The 22,173-nt window shown below is 41.6% G+C and overlaps 1 protein-coding gene across 1 annotated transcript; it reads right to left on the minus strand.

The window, feature by feature from the left end:
* Positions 1-1,012: 1,012 nt before the first annotated feature.
* txnrd2.2 (thioredoxin reductase 2, tandem duplicate 2) lies at positions 1,013-21,238 on the minus strand. Its single transcript, XM_068605108.1, has 17 exons — positions 21,156-21,238; positions 20,805-20,870; positions 20,659-20,715; positions 20,393-20,537; positions 19,774-19,848; positions 18,666-18,744; positions 18,215-18,277; positions 17,895-17,965; positions 14,533-14,552; positions 14,066-14,157; positions 13,800-13,974; positions 9,128-9,264; positions 7,428-7,523; positions 6,831-6,923; positions 5,233-5,304; positions 4,328-4,425; positions 1,013-3,499 (listed from the first exon to the last, which is right to left on the minus strand). The coding sequence occupies exons 1-17, from the start codon at positions 21,229-21,231 to the stop codon at positions 3,376-3,378; spliced, it is 1,539 nt and encodes a 512-aa protein (XP_068461209.1). The 5' UTR covers positions 21,232-21,238; the 3' UTR covers positions 1,013-3,375.
* Between the last annotated feature and the right edge of the window lie 935 nt (positions 21,239-22,173).

The following is a 22,173-nucleotide window of genomic DNA, read 5'->3' on the forward strand; positions in this document are numbered from 1 at the left end:
GAGCCTCCCGAGGACCCTCCCCAGCCACCGCACCCACCCAGGCCCTACAGGCATCTCAGGCTGACAGCTCTTGAGCCAGGTACTGGCAGTACAACAGAGCAGTCATAATTGGTCCCTATTCATTTCTCAGGGATAATCCTCACCAAGGTTGAGCCTTTTCTGTTCCGAGCGTAATTTTTTCGCAAATGTTTACACAAGTTATGTATCGGTTTCTCTTCTTCCTGAGGCTTTTGCTCCGGCTGCGGGTCTGTATACCCAGCATGTGTGTTTTAACGTGTGTCTGAAGGTTCTGCTCCTCCAGCGTGGCTGCTAGGGCTCAAGACCTGATGTGACAAAGGCCTTGTGAATGTCTGACTCACAGACAACTGTCAGTGTTCAATGGGCTGGATTAAGACCGAGCATAGAACCGAGCGCACCCTGACATGTTGACATGTTCTACTAAGTGCATTTCAAGGTGGATTTAGCCTGTTTGCTCTATTGTGGTGGGACAGAAGAGACACAATTGCTTAATGGGACTGGCTATTCTTGAGATGGCGGGTGAACTTTACTCCCGCTGTCTGAGTTGGGACTGACACCAGCCTCTTTCTCAGGGTGAGTGAGGCTGCTGTGGATCCTGAGGAGGTTCAGGGGTTTCCGAGAGCTCTGTCCTTAACCAAACAAACACAGTGGAATTTCTGCCATTGTTGGTGCAGAGGCTTGAGTGACAGGGCTGCATAGCAGAGCTGCCTGTCAGCAGAGACGACTCCGGGTCAAAGTGTGACCACCCCTTGTGACACTGCTCAATACAAGACTGTGCCATGTAGCATATTCTAAGGTAAACCGGTACAGATGCGTGTTTACATTGCAGTGGTCAGTGGTTCTCGGTTTTTTGGATGCCGTTACAATGATATGAAGAAGGAATTTCCCGAGCAAAACAATTTTAATAAATTCTCTTTAAAAAGGAATGGATCAACATTCGGAGAAATACATGTTTGTTTTTCTGCTGACAGGTACAGGAAAAGATTGATGCCACTCTTGTGTCTGCATGGTGAATATCAGCAGAAGTCGGATCTCTGTTTGTCTACATACAAAGCTAACCTGCCTGTGGCTGTAGTTTAAAATAAACTGTATATGTACAAGTTCATAGACATGAATACACAATACAGATGGAAGCGACCATGAAAGTCAATCAGTAGGCATCTTTACTTTAATAATGACACTGTGCATTACAAAGTGGTAATACTTTACATATAAATTATGTATAATAAATGGAAAATTACACTTCTCTATTTACAACTTCTTGAATTGGCAGCCAGGAGACATCAGGCCTACACTCCCCAGTTTTGGATTTTAGTGCAGGCCATCATTATCTGGCCGACCTGAAAGTTGAACCCTGACCCCTCTATGGGGCACAGCCGAGGCGAACTGGTCAAAGCTTGGGCCTGGAGGGACTGCTCAACAACAATTAACAGAGATTCAAATAAGACAGATACGTGATTAAAAATTATGTGTGAGCAGCCACACTGTGTACAAGATATCGAGCAGATGAGAAAACGCAGAAGGGAAGTGGAGGGTAAAAAGCAAACAGACATTACAGTTACACTGATGGCCTCAATAACTTCCCTCTCGTTGCTTTGGGCCCACCCCGAGGTCTCTGAAGTGGCTCGTTAAGCACAGGAACATAGACTCAATTACCCTGGGCAAACACAGCGCTACCGCTCAGTGTTGTGCTGGTTGGCTGGTTGGTTGGGTCTGTCCGTCTCCTTGCCATCCTAAACCCCCCACCTCCCCTCCACGCTGAGCGCCCCCAGGCCCCTGCCGTGCAGCGCCGCAGCATATGAGCCCTCTGTGCTCCGAGTGATAGAGTCAAGCTGTTCCTGCTGAGCGGAGGTCAGGGTCCTTCAGTCAGCACCTCAGCCCTGAACAGAGCACACAGGAATCCCCCTTCCCTCCTGAACCAGGGCTGAAACTCAGCTCTCTCTCTCTCTCTCTCTCTCCTCTGGCCCAGGGCCAAATAAACCTGGTACCTCTTTCTCTCTTTTTTTCCTCGCTCCATCTCCTGGCACACTGTCACTCCCCTCATCGAAATCATTAATCAGACTGGGCAGATTAGACTTCAAATAACAATAAACTACGCCCAGCAGCCTCCTGTTAGTTCCCCTGATTTCTGTAGCAACCCCTTTATTGACAGTCCTCCTCCTCTTCCTCCTTCTCCTCCTCCTCATAATAAAGCCAAGATGTCCAGTGTAGCCAGCAGGTTGGACACTTGAGCACTTTGGCAAACTGTAGGGGGCTATTACTGCTTTATTGGTATAAACAACTTGCCTTATCTCTAAGTGTGAAGGCTCTTTAGGTCTAACCTGCCATCAATGTAAATACACAACAGATAACCCTTATCAGTTTGGCACCAATAAAGCCAGTCTGCTTTCAAATGTCATCCAAGAGCACATATCTTCTATGGGGATTAAAGGGATTAAATGTGCAACCTGAATGTATTCAGGCTTATTTTCTATCCAATGACTACTTTATCCATTCTTGGCTCAGAATAAAACAGGCGAACTGGAGGGCAATAGTGCCACCTTTGGGTGACGTTGAGTAGTACCGTTATAGTCGAGCTCTCAAAGCACTGTTATCAACAGGTAAAGTTGCCCAGTGGCATCCACATGGCTTGAGACAGCAAATATTTGTAGTCCCGGTGTTCTTTCATGCATTTGGATAAAGAAGGGCATGGAGGAAAGGGGAAGGGGCTGGAGTCTGCTGGGGCCTAAACAAGCCGGAGCTCCCTGGCCAGGTCTTAGCTGCCTGACTGACAAGCGGCCCACTGACTGTTTGTGTGTGTCCATGGGAAATGGGGCGGTGTTGCGGCGACGGCCCTGGGCCCATCCATCAGTGTCATGGGGAGCGGGTTGGGGGGCTGGAAGGGGTAGTGAGGGTGTATGCTATGTGTCACCTCCAAGACTAATGGACAGGAAGTACAGCCGGAGAAACAACAATATTTGCAGATATATATATATATATATATTCAGAAAAACGTAAGGGTTTGGTCCACAGTTTTTGTACGATAAACAAAACCCTGAGCACTAGCCTTAATCCTGATTGATGAGATTGTTAATTTAAAGGATGCTTGCCTCAACTCTCACCAACCTGATCCGTAACCTTGTGTTTTTAGAGGATACATTCACAATATGCACCTATATAGTACACTAACCTGGCCAACCAGTGATGACCTTCATGACTGGCCAATGAAGAGACCATGTTCCCAGAGTGTGAAACTGAGCCATGAAAAATGGAGAAGGACTCAGAGAGAAAGCAGGAGAAAACCAGGCTAACTTCTTTCTACTGCTACAGAAGGACCCATGTGTGCTCACTCGTGTTCAGAGACTGAGGTGCTTAACCTCAGCAGCCGGTTACCGTGGGGTCCAAGCCAGACCGCTTTGTGATGCTGACCTTGGTCACCTCTTCGGCACAGGTCGGGTGGATGCCCACTGTCTGCAACAGGTGAGAATATGTTGCTCCACACCTGTGAAACAAATACACTCGGAGGTCATTCACATTGGTTTAACTTGCATTATCTCATGACTGACAACTGTAAACATCATCTTCTACCCACTAATAAATCCAGTAATCTTTTGGAATGATCACAACAAAGGCTTGTGTCTGCAGAGGACGTGAGAAAGAATCTGACTTAAAATTGGATTTGTGATGTGTTGAATAGTTGCATTTAAGGTTCTCTGTACGATATTTTAGTACCTTTGAGACTTAAGACCTTTAACCATTAAAAATGCCTCAAAATGGAGTATTGGCCAGAACTGGACATCAAGAGCAGTGGTGACTTTCAAAGAGTTAAAACAAAACAACTCAGTACCATGATTGTTTGGATCTTTGTGCAGTAAAAACAACATATGTAGCCTAAAAGACTAACATTGAGGGATTTTGATTGTGGTTAGTTATTTTTTTTGTGTTGCTTTTGTTTGAGTTGCATGGGTTCTCGTGTAGCTTCATGCTGCTCACTGAAGCCGGGCGTGTCTCTTTGCTCCGATCTCTGTTTTTTTCTTCAGGCACGTGTTCGGGTGATTTTCAACCGGCGTTAGTTATAAGAAGGTGAAAACATTTTGGGTAGACATTACCATTGTGGGAAGACTGTTTCTTCACCAAAGAACTTTTTTTTTTTTTTCAGGGTGCCCACATGATACCCGGTTTTTGTTCTATGTCTTGTATTTTAATAAATTTTGATGAGAATTATCTTGATTAGGTACAGCATGTTGGGTAAATTATAGTGATGATGTTACTATTTGTCACGTTAGTGTTCTAGGGTTAAATAAAAAAATCTAGGGTGTAATAAACTTACTGGAAGCCCATAGCAAAGCCCTGTGTGACTTCTCCCGCGTTTGGACCGGTAAAGTGCAAACCCAGGATCTTCTGCTCTCCACCCCGTGCACATACCACCTGAGGAGGTAGAACACTGCATTGAAGATGACCAGATGGACAAATCAAAGGTTGGCAGGATTATGATTAAACCTCGAGGACTATCAATGTATTGAGTCTCCAAATGTCCTTCAGGCAGCAGTCTGAACCCCACTAACCTGCTGCAGGAGGCACCACTCCTGTCCTTCAACCTGTGACCATGTTTATTGTCTGAGCTAGCATGCTTCTGATTCACCTCATTTTGAAATATTACTTCTGTTTAGAATGGAAGTGTGAATACATCACCAGCTTTATCATCCTTTCATTGCCATTAAAAAAAAAGAAGTGTTTTTAAGATTAAAGATTAAAGTGCTTAATAAGCGTGAATTAGTTTTTCCAGGCAAGAAAGCAACTGTTCCAATTCCCAATATATGTTGGTTTACCCCAAAAACATCGATATGGAACTTCTTGAAGCTGTGAGGAGCTGCTGGCTGTGTTTTTGTAATTAATCACTGCCAGAAAGGTTAGACACAGGTCTGCACTGCATGTTTAACTATGGGGTATTCAAAAATAATAATAACAATAATAGTAAATGAAATCAAGTACAACTAATTTGGTAATAGCTCAGTAATAGCTATATCGAGCCAAATTGGAAGAGCTAATACATCTGCGTTTCAACAGCAAGTGATAAAATGGGCGCGGCAGCTTAAGGTAAATAAGCATGCGCAAACAGTGCATCTAACACAAATATATATGTAGTACAATGAACTAAATTACATAGTGTATACGATGCCAACCGAATCTGCTTGAAAACACCTCGTAAAAAGTCACAGAGCTGTTTAAACCTACCTTCAAGTAACACTGGCTGGCATTGCGCTCTGCAACAGTGAATTCCAGAGGCTTGTAGAACGCATGGTAGACCTACAGACAGGAAACATTCATCTTTCACTGGAGTAATTATATAGAATGTATAATTATGGTCCTCAAGCCCAAGCAGTATTATTTTGCATTCTGCATAAGCGTGAATTACGGACGATCAGCACTTCACGGTGATGACAAAACAGTCTGTTGTGGATCTTTGCTTAAATGGAGACATCCCAGGTGACCAATAGATATCACTATCAAACCTGCCCAGTTGATTACTGACATTAAGATAATAGTTTTTGGCATTGCTAGTCTTCAGAAACATTATGTTTAATGAGGCCTTATCTAATGAACATTTTTGGGAAATTTAAGAGAAATCCACAAGTCCAAATTGAAAAGTGTAATGACATAAACACCTTAATGTGTATTTGGGATGTTTTATTTCCACTAGTCTAAAAAAACAAACATATTATAGAAGTAAAAAAGCCCAACTCTCAAAATTGACCGGTGAACGAAAAACGATTTTGCCTTTAACCAGCAGAGCATACGAATGTGCAAAAAAACGAACATCAATGCCAGCTCATGATAGGAATTGATTTCCAACCCCTCACTGAAAATGCGTGTAGTGTGTTTTATTCTACTGGCCAACGTGCCGACACAAGTTGTGAGGGCCACGCAGCTGTCGGGGGCTGAAGCTACAGCTCCTTCTCTGATCTCGGCGCGCCTATCATCACCTCATACACACCTCAATCAGACCTCCTGCTCGCCTGTCAGTCACAGCGAGGTGCCCCACCTCACCGCCGAAACCGCTTATCGGCGGCTTCGTGCAGGTGTTGGCTAGCATCTGGCACACCGCTCATGTACGCAAGCACGTAAAGATACAGAGCGGCTTGCTCTTCTCATTGTACGTTCATGTCGATGTTTGTTCAGCGGTTGAGGGACATTGCATTTTTCATGCTGTTTGACGGCAGCAACAAGCCACTAACACTGCCTTTGTAACTGTCTTTGTGCGTGTGTGGCATGCCATTTCTGGGTACATAAACTAAACACATAATACAACAAAGTTTCATTCACAACTGGAGATCAATGCTCACCAGTTCAGTACCGTTTTATTTTGAAGATATTCTTTTTGATAATATACAATTCCCTCTACACAGTGATAGATTTTTAATTAAGCTCGCAGTAAGTGCAGGACTTTTATAGACCATCTACAAAGTACCCATGTACACAAAAAATAAAAAATAGAGTTTAATTGTACCTCCAAACACTGCATCCTATTACCTGGAATCATCTGCCAAAATATTAAGTTTAATGTCCCAAATCATCCTTCTCCTATTTAATGTGTGCTTTCCTGGATTGTAATTAATATATTATGAACATATTTTTTCACAATCTGTTCTATATACTGTAGTGGTAAAAGTTGGGGTAAATTTATATTGTGTAACTACAAAGAAATATTTCAGATTTTATTATTTATTGCATTTTAATGTAAATATGGACATGGAAGCTGTGCTTCAAAATACGACATATCTATAGAGAAAAAATCAGAGTTTACTTCTGCACAACAGTGACATCCATCTTACCTCTATGCCGTCTTTCCCATGTCTCTTCTCAGCCTCCTCCTCAGACAGACCGACACAGCCGTACTCTAGAGGGGTGAACACAGTGGTGGGCACCTGACACACACACACACACACACACACACACACAGCACAAACAATTAGACAATCAATTGATTAATAGTTTGACAGAAAATGTAGTATTATCATTAAATACTAGTTCATTATCATTAAATACTAGTTTCATTCCTTTCACGTGCATGTACTGCTTTTTTTATTTTTATTTTTTACATTTTACTACTGTACGCTATTCTCCAAATGACTGTTAAACCTTTGTGGTAGCTACCTAAAAGAAAATAACCCAACCACCTCATTCCAGTTCAAATATGGAATATGTAGATCTACGAGTGTTGGGGTGCCACAAATGTATTATAGAAGTACATATTTTAGTAAATACATATTTAATACTCTGTATCAATGAATGATGACATGATGGAGAAGATTGTGGTTTATGACTCATTGAGGTATAAAACACCAAAGATCTTGAGAGTTTGGCTAAAAATAGATAGATGTGGATAGACTGAGCGAAATGATCAGCCTCTGAGAGCGTGTGGGTCTTACGTTGTCGTAATTCATGAGTTCGGTGCTGTGCCCAGCCAATCTACGGGCGAGAAGCTTTCCTGCTTTAATGGCTGTCGGGGTCAATTCAGGACGACCCTAAAAGAAGATACAACTGTATTCACTTCTATACATGATGACCTCAAAGGCATATACATTCTCAGCCTGCTGCTTAAAAATGTGTTTCCTTTGAAATAAAAACGGATGACCACATGCTTTAAACTTTAGACTTCTGTTACTTATAGCCAACAGTTATGATTACACAAAGCAATGCTATGTGCAGAAATAAAGGCCATAAGGCAGTCGAGCTAAACATTTAAACAGGCTAGCACACTTACAACCATTTCTGCGTTTTGCTTTTATTGCTCTGGATGTTTTCCAACGCGCACGCACGTGCGCGCACGCACACCAGGAAACAGTAGTGCTGCGGGGCAATTCTAAAGGCATGACTTAAACCTGTTAAATTACCACTCCACATCCTGTTGTCCAAAATATCTCCTGCACTTCATGTATGTGAGCTCTGGTATTCCAAGTAACTGTCATGTGTCATCACAATGCATTTCTTGGCACTTTTCTCTTAGAGGAAAAAAAAATAACAACAAAGCACTTGACAAATTGAGTTATCAATCCTCCTGCTTTTAAAAAAAAAAAAAAAAGAAAAAGAAAAAATAATTAAAAAAAAACCTCTCTGTTGCTGAGAAAAGACATATTGGGGTGAAGCAAAACTGTCTCATCAAAGCAAACTGTCAATCAAAGAGAGTAAGTGTGGGTGTCATGAGGCCTGGGAGGCAGGAAGGAAGCACACAGCTGGCCGTGGTGAAAAAACAACACTGACATTACAGGCAGCAGGTATAACTAGTATTGACACGGCTGGTTCAGCCCTGAACAATGTGGCAATGCCAATGATTACATCAACGCTTCACTTGCTGTTGGCAACATGTTGTGAATGTGTGTGCACAAATAAAAGTCTAGCCTACAGGATAATGGTTCATTTTTGGTGTAATAACTATGCTCGTTTCTATATTTAGTGACCTTCATCAAATGTGCACAGCTCAGTCGTTGATACTTTTCAAACGAGAGGAAAGTACATTATTTTACAAATAGTCTTGTGCTTTTTGCACATATAGCAGTGTGGTTTGTGAAAAGAAAAACACAAGGTTCATGAGATGTATTTACCTCTTAAAGTCTGACAAACTACAACTCTCTATTTCCTATTAATTAAAATTAAAGGACTGATGTTTCAGGGATAGCAAACATATGTGCGGGAAATGCGCATACTGAAAAGAAGAAAAAAAAAGTGCTCATATTGCTGGTTATTTACCTTGTGTTGCTTTTAAGAAGGAGGTTGTTTGCTTACCACACATTGCATCGCATCTCCACTTAAGTGTCGACAAGATCTAGTGACCACACTTTATTACTTAATGACACACAAATTCCAGTATGTGCCGCCATGATACAAAACTAATTCTCCAGAGCTGATATGTGCTAAAGTTTAATCCCAGACTTCATTCATAGAGCCGACAGTGCTCTATGCCAGCAGCTCAAACTATGAAAAGCATTCATGGTGACTGTGATGGGTGAGACTTACAGCATGCCACAGTATTCTATTGTACAGTCTAATAATAAATAATGAGGAGTGTTTTTATGACTATTATCAGGGCTGTTTCTGCTGTCAGTGTAGTGTCACTGTTGACAACGCCTACCTCGCCGATGTCACCAAAAGCAAAGATATTTGGCACCGAGGTGGATTCGTCAGAGCCCACAATTATTTTTCCTGTTTCCTTTTTGAGTTGCACACCAAGCTTGTCCAGGCCCAAGGCTTTGGTTTCAGGAGCTCTGCCTAAGGTGGAGGGAAGGAAACACCATAAGGAGAGAGAGAGAGAGAGAAAGAGAGAGAGAGAGAGAGAGAGAGAGAGAGAGAGAGAGAGAGAGAGAGAGAGAGAGAGAGAGAGAGAGAAGGAGAGTATTTTTAAGGCATGTATCAGCTATGCTGACAGAAAACCTGTTCAAGAATTTCCAAAAGCCGAGTAGATACTGCGTTCCTTACACATTAGTATGCAGCACTTCCAATAATTTTCAGGAATTACCAAACACTTGTTTGAGCAGATTGGATGGTTATTAAGAGCTTTTCCAAAAACAAAACAAAAAACAAAACACTCAAAACAACAAATTAACTATTGCTGAAACCAAAAAAAAATGAATTCAATCATCAGACAAATTCTGCTTAACAAGTAATGTTTTGTTTTATTTTTTGTTTAATTCGTGATATTATCATAACATCATGAATTATTTTGGCTCTGATAATTAGTTAAAAAACTTGTTTAAAAAGTCAGTGGAACACCAACGTCCTTAGTGTCGATCCTCTGGGGACCATGAAGAAGAAATGTCTGTAGAAAACCAATAACCAAATGAAGGCCAAACTATTAAATTAGAAAACAACAGCAACATCTGGCCAGCTGAGAGAGAGAGAGCGAGAGAGAGGAGAAACTGATGCGCAGCTGGGAATCGAGATCCATGGACCCCCAGGGACACCCAGAGGTGTGATTTCTGACACTTCCTGGGGGACGGCTGACTAATGCTGTCGACACAGAGTCTCTATGGTGATGGGGCATGGACCACTCTCTCTCCCTCCTCTCTATAGCTCCAAACAACCTGCCTGGGTAGCAAAATAAACACCCGGCCCTGAGCTACCAATGTAGATACTATCGGACAGCAAAAATAACAAACCCCCGAGACCCTTTTTCCTGGCTGGAGCCAAAGAACAACGTCCTCCCCCTCCCCTCAGACCAGGGGGCTACAGGGAACCGTCTAGTGCTCCACAGCATGGGTGGTTAAAGGCGATGGGGAGCACAGAGGAGGAGGAGGAGAGACGGGAAGTTAGAAGTTAGTCATGACCAATTCCCAAATGCAAGACCTCATTCTTACCATTGCCGAATTTCTAGTGAATTTAGCCATTTCCATTTTTAAGTTGAATTCTCTTATCTTTCCACAATTCTACATCTAAAAAAAATGCAGGAATATATCTAGAATACTACATTCGATGATATAAGACTAGTGGGTGATACACTTAATATTTCCTTCACTTGGAATGCATTTAATTTTTTGGGTCCAACCAGTATTCCCAGTGTCAAGAATGAAGACGTATAATATTGTACGTTATAAAGCAGCCTGTGAAGGTTTATAACTTGACTTTTCTGAACAGAGTACTTTTTTTGCAACTGAGATATTAAATACATTTTCTGCCAAAAAATATTAATTTCTATTACTGCCAAAATATCAATATTGCCCCCCCCCCCCCCCCAAAAAAACCATCAGTACAAGCTGACCGGTAAAGACTTTCTCTTTATGAAACTGGTCTTCCTGTCTGTAGATCCAGTCACTGTTGTACTATAGCAATGACCACAACTCCATTGTATGGGGAGACACAACAACAGTGGGCCGGCTGATAAGGGACTTGGTGCGCACGCACAAACACGCACACACACACACACACACACACACACGCGCACACATGCACAACTGATTCTGAACAAAGCCTGTTGTGACATAAAGAGGAAGCCTCCAGACTGCGGCGCTAATTAGCCACAACAACCCGCCACAAGTTGAAATGAGCGCTTGAAGCTTATCTGATCAATCAAATGAACAAAGACAAAAGGGAGAGCAATGTGGGGTGACTGGCTTTTCGGGGAATAGATTGTACAGGATGACAAAAATTAATTGTGTTCCATTACAAGCCCAAAACGATTTTAAGATGTACATCGATAAAGAGCTTGCCAGCTATAGAACACATTTGTGAATGTAAACGTCAAAGGAATGGGAAATGCATTGCGATTTTTGTACTGTAAGGTGTTTTTCACAAAACCTAAATGATTGTTGCTTATTTGGTGAATATTATTACATGTTATAGAAAAATACTAAAAGCTTTAAAAGCACATTTTTAGATGTTAACTATGACATGATAACAAAAATGTGCATTATATCTGTTTCTGAAGTTTCAGTTTTAAATACACGTTCGGCCAGTATTTGGGTGTGAATGTGTATACCGGTACAGTATATGTGAAGGTATTCATTGACTTGAAGAAACCATGTTCTCACCAAATAATCTCATATATAGAAATAATATTAAAGTCTATTTTGTAGTCTAAATATGTTCACTTCAAATATATTTCCCAATTGTACTGCAATGTAGAGTTTGCAAACCAACAGGGTAAAACAAAAAGGGAACATTCAGGGATGTCATCAGTAATTTATAAAACTGACAAAGTCAAAAGTCCTTTAAAAAGAACTAGGAAATGTTTTCGAATGACATCCTTCAGTACCGTAGAGCTCAGAGAGGAAGAAGAGCAATGTGCCCACTGTCCTCATGCAGACAGGAAGCATGGAAATGTTCTGTTTCCTGGTGTGTTTCTGCTGGCACACCTGGACAGGGGAGCGGCCATGAGGCCAGGAAGGAGCAGGGGAAAGGTGGAGGGAGGCAGGGCCGTGGAGGAGGATGTGGCACATAGTGGTGATACTGTCCCCCGGTCTCCTCTGGCCTTTAATAACTCCACAGAGGCCTGCGACCCTGCCTGGCCCCTAGTGTAAGGTCACAGTAAAAGGAAGTGGCCTTGTACTCATAACTCCTGCATGCACACATCAAAGCGCAGAGGCCACACTGTTACTGGTTCTCACTGAACTGTATGGGAACAAAGGCTATCATGGATATAGCTGGATCCACGCGAGGCTCCAGCGAGTCGCACAATATTGATGCTGGTGTTACGAATTAATATGTGACACAGTTTTGATATAAGGACAAGGAATAGAAGCTGAATAACCAACAGCAGCTAAAAACAGGGTAAAATACTTCATTTATTGGTGCACTGTGGATTGGAATTAAAAATAATAAATAATGTCCTGTGCTTTGTTGAGTCTGTGAGAAAGTGTTGCTTGAGTGAATATAGGAAACAGGCTTAAAGCATCTCACACAAGTCTGAACAGCTAGTGACACGTGCAGTCAATGCAAATATCATTCTCACCAGCAGTCTAACGCTGAAGCGATGTGGGAATTCTGCCGCGGGAGGGAAGAACAAACGTCATCTCAGCTGCAGGGTCACAAACATCCTTGTCGCTCTCACGCACAGAGCATGAGGACCCTCTCAACCTCCTCACAACACTCATAGCAACTGGAAAAGCCTGGTAGCCAGATTTTCAGAAGCGTTTGTGCCATCTTTGAAATACAAATAAGCCGACGGCAGTGGGCCCGGGAGAAGTTCCCTCCATTGTTACTCATACCGCTCGTGGAACGGGAGAAGTGAAAAGCTAGAATAGAGAATGGATAGACGACCATGCTGGCAGGCGAAGGGCCGCGGGCAGGGACGGCAGTGACAGATGCAGGGTTGGTTTCCGCAGGGCTGGCATGGGCAGGAAGGCACAGAGAGGGAGAACAAAGAGGGGAACGTGGTGACCCTGTGCCTGGGTGCATCCTGCCCAGTCCTGCCTCTCTCAAACCAGAGCGCCAGTGGTGGGTGATTAACACTTCCCCTGGCCATTCCCATCACTCAGGCTTTATTACTTTGTTTTCAGCCTTGATTCCTCTGCTATCTGCTGACACTGCTCTCCATTGAGGATCACAATTAAATTGATGAGAGCAGGGAGAATAGTCTTATCTCGGTTTTGGGGAACAATACGACTGGTGTATTTACATGTAATACCAAGAGAAGTTTAGACAATAGGGCATAGTGAGTAAATTACTGTACTACTGTACTGTACTTACAATGAATTTAACAAAATTTGTAAAGTCGAGTTTGTCCCTGCCTTCGTCAGCTGGGATCGGCTTCAGCGCCCCGCAACCGTAACAGGATAAGCGGTTCTGATAACGGATGGATTATGAAAGCAAAATCAGAGTCAGAGCTGTTGTTTTTTTTTGTCTTTTGGGGGAAGTCCAAATCAAGTCCATTAAGACAAGGCAAAGACATTTTCCTTTCAAAGCTAATAGTGTCTAATAGTGTAACATTTAAGGTGTAAGTTTGTGTAAGAAATGCTTGACAGTTATATTCATTTGTATTGGTCTTGGATTTTATCATGCACAGTACAGGTCACGTCTCGAGCCTTCACTTTTTTGAGGTCTTAAGTCTGACCTCTGTACAAGTCTCAAGTCTAAAACTTTGGCATGTCCTCTACTCAGTAGTCCAGGAGCAACACAATGAGTCTCTAGCACTACAAGATATTTCTCTATTTAAAAATGACCCAGTGACGTTCAGATGAAGGGTGAGAATGATTTCTTCAGCATATTACTTAAATATTCCATTCGACATTATCACATGTATTGAGGCTGGTTTCATATTTAACTGAGCTGACCCCAACATGACACCCACGCACAGCAACATGCAGACTCACCAACTGCCCACAACACGGAGTCGTAAGTGTCCTTGTGTTCATTGCCTGTATTGGTGTCGGTCCAGGTCACCTGCAGGGCTCCTGAGGGAAGTTTGTCCACACTCTTTGGGACACATTTCCATGCAAACTTGGTCCCATATGTGTCCATGTAGTCTGTGACTAGACCGGCCATTTGCTGCATTAACCGAAAGAGAATATCCACTTTCACAAGTCACAAAATATCATGATTACGCAGAATATGCAGATTAAAGTTTATGAAGCAATACCTGATCAAACCCCCGGAGGGCAATGCTGCGGACCATCACTGTGGTGTCCAAGCCAATGCCGGTGAGGAAGCCTGCACACTCCAGAGCCACATCTGAGCAACACCAGGTTGAGAATTACACTCTTGTTCTGTATTTGCATGAACAGTAGCATGTGATGTGTAGCCATAAGGCATACGGAGGGACACTCTTACACAACAAGAAAGTAGTTTTAAAAACGGAGGAATAAGTCATGGTTCTCCAAATGGCCTGCACATTATGAGTCTCAGACTGAAAATAGATCACAGTTTATTAGTGCAGATATGATACCTTGAGTTTAAGAGTTCAAGTGCAAAGAGTTATTCAGAAATACTATTTGAAACTGGTCTGATGCCGACGCTTGTATTAAGTAAAAAATGTTACCGTAGCTGAAAACAATAGATAATTATCCAGTGGATCTATTTACAAGCTCTCAGGCAAACAAAGGATACAGCTGGCTCCAACAACAAGCCTGCAAAACACAAATCAAAGCTGTTAGCAAAACTAACAATACAACAAAAATAAATTTCAGAATTTATTTTTAATATTATAATAATATTAAAAATAATATTTTATTTTTAATGTCAGAAGAACTTGTTTTGTCAATTTGTTTTGTTTATTTTATAAAGCAAGTCCAAAATTGCTTCCTTTAAAATCTTAGAATTAAAGAGGTGATGAATTACAAAACTTCACAGCCTCAGAGGGAGGTGAAGACGTGTGAAGAAAATGTTAAAAAAAAAAGGGACAGTAAAAGGTGTGTGCACTTGCTGTGTGCGTGTGTGTGCGTGTGTGTGTGTGTGTGTGTGTGGTCCAGGTGAATCACACTTCTAATCCAGCTCTGAGATCTGTAACATTGAGGAGGGCTAATTGCCAGCGTTAAGGCTCGCTAATCCCTTCAGATAGAGTGTGCCATGTTCAGGGCTCAAGCCCACACATCAGCCGGCTGAGTGATGCCCGTCGCCCACATGGATGAGGCCCTTCTCATCCTTGTTTTCACCTCTCCAACCGAGACCTCCTTACCTTAGGTCTGCTCCACCTGACAGCTCGGGCTGCCTGAGGCACATCCTGCCCGTGTCCATGCTAACACAAACCACTCAAAGTCCCGGTGCCCTCGTTCCCTGTGTCTGTGTAATTCACAGCAGCACTTAACGCATATTGTAAAGTGGCTTAAAGAAGATTAGGCAAAGAGCTCTAGCTTGATTCTACACTTTCATCACTGAGAAACTGTCCCATTTTCCCTCGTCGCCTTCCTTCTCATTGTACATTGGTCTGAGTCTGTGCAGCTGCTACATTTGTCATCTAAAAGATGACGCTATGGATCTTTCACAACCTTTTGGACCCTTTTCAACAAAGGTAACATTTAGGGTTTTTACATGGTGATTTCCTATTTGATATTTTTTTAATGTATCTTTGTGTATCTACATATCTGTTTTGTTTTCAAACTTTGTGTCCATACAATTTTTTGAGGAATATTGTATATATATATATATATATATATATATATATATATATATATATATATATATATATATATATATATATATATATGAATATTGTGTGTCTATATATATATATATATATATATATATAGACACACAAGAACAAAGAAAGAGTCACAGGCATGAAAGCGTTGTGTCTCATAAAGGGAGCCATTGCGAAGGGGAGGAAAAGCGGGGAACTCCTGCCTGGTGGCAGCCTGGTAACCTTGGGTAGTTCTTCAGAAGCCCCATCACAGATAACACTAGATTTGGATACTCCCTCTGTGTGTCTGTCGAGCCTGTGGGGGTTTTGTTACAAAGGTTTGGTGTCAGTCCAACTAAGATACTTTTGTCTATTGTTGCTTTAGACTTCTTTTCAGTTTGGCACTGTCCCATGCTTGGGCTTCACATTTTGGGTTTTTATACTTGTCAAAGGTACAAGGACCTCAGGACAATGAAACAAAAATAGCGACTTAAACCAGCCTTTCGTGCATTACATTCTAAATAAAACATGTATTTTTTCCATATAATAAAAATAAAACAACTTCCTAACTCTTTGACATACTAAGTTACTGTAAATAAATGCCAATGCAATCTGCCAGTTATTAAGAGAGCGGTACATATGTGGCAGCCAGGGCTGCTGTGTTGCTTACAATGGTTGAGAGTAACTGTTAAGCCCATGTTGGTTAGCGTGGGACATTTTGTTACGCTGTTCACAGTATAACACAGGCACACGAGTGCATGCATGACCTTGTGAATGTTTTCTTTCTCTACAACAGCTGGGAAGTTCTGCTGCAGCCATATGTGGTGCTTTGCAGTACACTGCTGAAAGATATTCCCGGGAAGTGCGATCCTTGTCCGCCACAACACAGGCTGCGTAAGACACACAACACAAACCCTCATTCATGTACTGGCCTATCCCTCGACCTGTATCACAGCCCTGCTGGCACGCGCTCACTGCTTTCTCCTGATAGCATGATGATGGCAGCCAGCTCTGGGCTTCGGGCCTCAGGGCCAAATCTGTCACTCGGGTGTGTTTGTGTTTCAAGACCCATTAGACACCCATCACTCGCCTGAACCCCCTCCAACAACCAGCCCTGCGGGCAGAAACAGCCTTCTGGACCTCACCTGCACAGCTGAAAGCTGGGCGGCACAACAACATCTCTAGCTCTGGCCAGAGTGTGTGGTCTACCCTTAGAGACGAAGCTAAAGCTAATGCTAACCTCATACAGCCTGCGGGGAGGTAGAGGACTCCACTAACCATCACACTGACATCAAGGGACTTCCTGAGCTCAAGTGGATAATTCTGCTTCGTATACAATGATGTTTTGTTGAATGGGCGAATGTTTCAGTGGTAATTGTTTTCAGGATGGCTTCAGTGGACTCATGGTAATTTCTTGTCTAAAATAACTTTACATTGCCACCATGTGGTCGGAAAGTTGAATAGCCTGCATATTACAAAATAGACGCTACAAAGAAATGCCACACATTTTAGCATTCAAAAATTAGAAGGAACTGATGTTCCTCAAAATACAAATAAAAACATTAAATAAAGGGCCTTCTGCCAATTTCCAAAAGCATAAGCATGGATCATCAGCCAAAGCAATTAAAATCAGCATTTAGAAAAGTAATATAATTAAAAACGGCCCCAGGTGCAGGCAACACAGATACATATGAAGCTTACAGATCGGAATAATTATTTCCGCTCATCTGTCAGCATGAAGCCAACAACCACCACAACCCAGGTATACCACAACCACGAGTCACTGTCTGCACGTTGTGCCAAGAGGAAACGTCAGGGAAAGACCAATTAACCAGGTGATGACAGGGGCTAAATGGTTGGATTAAAGGGCTTGTTCTGGAGAGGTCAGGATGCACGGCGCTAATCGGAATCATGAGGCGAAGACAGGCTGACAGGAAGGGAGAAAAACAAACTCCATGTCACTGATGAATGATTACAGTGCGTGACAGTGGGACGTGTCGGGTCAGTGCGGTGAGTTAAAGCAAGGCATCAATAGGTTAGAGGTTCCGTTCCCCTTGTAGCTCACTGTACAACAACAATGGCAACACTAGATTGCATGCATTTAAGGGTGATATCAATACACAAACAGATACATTTTTGCATTGATGTTCACAGTCTGTTTTTTTTGGCAGTTTTCAAAGAAAGAAAGGAAGAAAAAATACCCTAAAAGGAGAATGACTTTATCTTTCAGCATTGAAGCGAAGATGACACTACATGCAGACTATTATCACTGCACATCATCAGATGTAGAGGGCACTTATTAATAATACGATTTAACACATGATGTGTGTCGGTAGGTGGAGGGTGTCCTCACGTTTTCCCAGGCGACTTTTTCAGCCAGAAGATGTCGTCGCTCGTGAGTCCGTGCTCCATTGCTCCTGGGATCTGAAACAAGAGTTAAAGCTGTGAGCAGAACTCTCAACCCAACCAAATGTACCATCAAAAACATGCTATCTCTTGTGTATTAAGGCTTGAGCTGTATGTGAACCATATTGCAATGCTCACAAACCACATTTTACATGACTTTAGAGGTTCTGTCTACTCTTTCTCATTTGTTTTGTGTACCTGTTAAACACTCAATAAAATAACACATGCTGGAAGAGGAAAATGTGGGAAGGGGGAAATGTTACATACCTTTGTGGGATAGTTAGGCCGTCCACCTGTGGCGATCACAATGTTCTTAGCTGTCAGGATCGTCTGTATGTGAGAGGAGGAAAATGTGAAGTGATAGCTTTTGTTCATATCCTTGAAAAAAACAAGGAAATGTCAAATGAAAGCGAGTGGTCTCCACAGTACTCATTAAGGTTATAATGGAAACTCTCTGATTATAATGGAAACTCTGGAAATCTCCAACCAAGTAACGGCACACTAGAGTAGTGGTGACTGCAGCCTCTTGTGGATAAAATTAGTATAACAAACCCTGATCTTAAGTAATAAACACAGGGACAATAAACAAAATTACAAATTTAATCACTAGATTTGTATAAAGTACCTCATACATTTTTTGATTGTGGTCTTACTAATTGACATACAATTATCAGTTTAGGACTGATTGAATAAATAAATAAATAGATGAACCACCCACCTCTTTCCCTGCTTTAGTCAGTCCTTTGACAGTGTGTTCACCCACCAGACTTCCTTTAATGTTTAGATACGTCACTTTTCTGCAAAACAGAGAATGAACAGCTGGTTGCTCCTGGTAGTGCATTAACCTGTAGTTGTGTAGATCGAACACTTATTTCCTGATAATTCCCGTTATATACTCTCTACATTAGTATCTTTTTAATCATCTGAAATGCAATGTAACTATTACAAAGTTAACTCAGGAGAGACAAACAAAAAAGTGATTTAGTTGCACAGAGAAGAGGCCAGGCTGCATGATGAGAGGAAACCGCAACCATTGTTACTGCCTGTGTTGTTCATGAGCTAGTCATTGTTGTTTTAGCAAAAGGAGGACAGCGGATGCAGATTAGATGTTGAAATCGCGAACATTTTTTCTCTCATGAAAAAACACAATTTTAATATATTTCCACATCATAAATTCAGCTTTGCAACTCTTTAAAAAGCAAAACAAAAATATTTTAATGGTAATAATGAATCGTTATTTGTTTATGATTCTGATTGGAAAGGCATGCCGTTGCCAGAAGACACTATTTTTTTAAAATGTTGAAAGATCAATCTAATATTAATCACATTATATTGTGATCTACTATACCTAATATAAAGAGTGAATTGCAGTTTTTGATTAAAATATATACATGTATTTTTTAAATACATTTTCTCATTGAGTCATGAGTGTGATCGAGACAAATTCCAAATTGTACAATGCAAAGATTGTCCGAGTCACACAAATCTATTTACCCAGGATTGCTTTTGGGAATAGCCATGAACTAACTGTTTGGTACTGTTAACAACAGCTGAACTGGAGTGTTTGCAGGAGAATCTCATATTATTATTAACAGTGGGAACACCTGTTTGCCCTCCAGCCAGCCACTCAATCAACATGTGGTCGCTGACTATCAATCCTTCAGCTGTGTGCCAACTGAAATGTACATCCTTCAGCAATAGCTCATGTCATACAAATGAGTAACAATTTAAAGGACATATAAATAATCCATTGTTTTATGTAAATTCTGTATATATGAAAGTGTATCATAGAAAATGAGTGAGTGAACAGAGCTGGTGTCACTTACTTGTCCTGGAGCTGAACTCTGTGACCCCAGTTTAAAGACCTGACGTGGTTTTGAATAGCCTCTGCCATGGTGGGCCTGTAAAACACATCAGGTGATACGTTAAACCAACATGGCCGGTGCAGTCCTGACCAAACTGACACCGCACAGAGGACAAGATGCTTCCTGCTGTGCCTATGATCACATGTAGTTACTTTGCGTGGGTCAGCTCACAGGCATAGAGAATTAAAATCAACATGCAGATAATGTTGTTGTTTTGAACACATCAGAGCACCATGAAAGCCTTTCTCACAGAACTCACAGCTTTTGTTTCTGCCTTGTATTTTTTACCGGTGCTCTTTTGCTGTTTCAAGGTTTTATTAATCTGGCCCGTAAGCAGACTCTTAGTCCCTTATGAATTGTGTTATTAACATTGAATACATTATTCAAACGGTAATGCATGCAGTGAGTAAGAAAAGAGTATTGAATAGTAGAAATATAATAATTAAGTACTAGTAAATTGTATTTTGGCACCTTTAAAAACTAAGCAATTACAACAAGTAGCATCTTTGTCCTCCTGCATTTACGTCACTAGATGGTGCTGTTTAGCTACTAGTTGATATAAAACGTTTAAATGAAGTACCAGTCATGATTGATTGGCCCTGAGATCTGCCAGCCATACTTCTGGGCATCTTTGACTGCAGTGCCAAGCAGAGCAGCCTGGTGCATGAGCTTTTTAGGAATGCAGCCGACATTCACACATGTACCACCAAGACCCCACTTGGTACCTGTTTGGGGAAAAACATTTAAAGAATACACTTACACTATGTCGTACAATCAACAAACAACACATTGTCGTTTTTGTAATTATCTGGCACAACAGATTCAGAAAAATGCATTTAGTTCAACCTTTAACAGATGGCTCCACATAATCCAGGACAGCAACTTTCTGTCCCAACTGTGCTGCTGTAAGTACAAATACATCGTCAGGGTGGGGTTCGGGTTACAGTCAATGTGCAAAGCAAAGATTCAGAAACTTTAAAAGATAATCCCACCTTCCTTGGAGCAAGCAAGGCCTCCTGACCCACCACCAATAACCACCAGGTCATAGTCGTAGCTCCCTGAACGAGCATATTGGATGATGAATATTAGACAGTACAAACTGACAATTAAAAAGAGTATAGTTATAAACCTATTAGTTTTTCATTAACCTCCCATATACTGTATTTATACACGCATAGGTTATATGTGCATACAATAGTGCAATATAACCGCTGCTGGTTAGTTGTGTGACAGACACATAACTATTACATTGAATAATAACGATGACATTTATAATTATAAACCAGCGCCCGTTCCGCTCTTCATATCAACACAAAATAAATTGTTTAACAACATATTGTTACCTGTTAGGTTTCTTGTAAAAACGTGCAAACTATTAGTTATTTTCCACCGGTGTCTGGCCCTGCAGAGGGCAGCCATGTTGTTGTTATGAAAGGACCCAAGCCGGGTATGTGCTGGCTGAGACTATTGCCTGATCAGAAATGAAACGACTCGAAATTCAACTTTGTATTATTATTGTTCAATGAAATTTAAATCTAAAATAAATAACACTGTGTTCAGATTAAACTAAGATATGAAATATCAATAAATGTGATGTAATAATTATGTGGGCCTACATAATGTTATTGTAGAGCCGAATGTATATGAGAAAGATCCCATACTTATATCACATAGCAAATGTAAATAATGTAAAATAAAATATACAAACATAGGCTTGTATTGTTAAAAAATCAGCTGTTTGTTATTAACTTTTGTTCATTGTTACCTCACATATGTAGCTTTTCTTACAAAAAAAAGTATCAATATTTCCAGATAACTGAAGTTCATGCAATGACAGCAATCAAGTGTATTTAATATGCGGTATGGAGGGATGTGTAGGGGTGACCGGTAGGAAATTGTCTGGGGTTGACAGGGTCAGTCATTGGTGGACCGGGGCTCCGTTGATGAACCTGACTGCCGACGGGAAAAAACTGTTAGTGTGGCGTGAGGTCTTGGTTCTGATGGGCCGCAGCCTCCTGCCAGAGGGAAAGGACTCCAACAAGTTATGTGCAGGGTGAGAGAGATCGGCGACAATCTTTCTTGCCCGCTTCAGAGTCCTGGAATCGAACAAGTCCTGTAGGGAAGGCAGATTGCAGCCAATCACCGTCTCAGCAGAGCAGATGATGCGCTGATGCCAGACGGTGAAGGAGGAACAGAGGATGGACTCAATGATGTTAGTGTTGAAGTGCACCATCATGGTCTTTAGCATGTTGAATTTCTTCAGCTGCCTCAGGAAGTACATCCTCTGCTGGGTCTTCTTTGTGATGGAGCTGGTGTTCAGCTCCCACTGCTTACTGTCAGACAGGAAGTCTGTAATCCAAT

Source organism: Clinocottus analis, unplaced genomic scaffold (genome assembly GCF_023055335.1).
Source record: "Clinocottus analis isolate CAN_PGR_092001 unplaced genomic scaffold, fCliAna1.0.p SCAF_7, whole genome shotgun sequence".
Lineage (NCBI taxonomy): Eukaryota > Metazoa > Chordata > Actinopteri > Perciformes > Cottidae > Clinocottus > Clinocottus analis.

What these genes read in the sequence shown, in the direction of transcription:
- txnrd2.2 (XM_068605108.1), bottom strand. Translation starts at nt 21,231, where the DNA reads ATGGCTGCCCTCTGCAGGGCCAGACACCGGTGGAAAATAACTAATAGT. An exon ending in GGGCCAATCAATCATGACTG is followed by an intron (nt 19,849 to 20,392) that starts GTACTTCATTTA and finishes TGTGTTTTACAG; the next exon opens with GCCCACCATGGCAGAGGCTA. An exon ending in GGCTTTGCTATGGGCTTCCA is followed by an intron (nt 3,500 to 4,327) that starts GTAAGTTTATTA and finishes TTTGTTTCACAG; the next exon opens with GTGTGGAGCAACATATTCTC.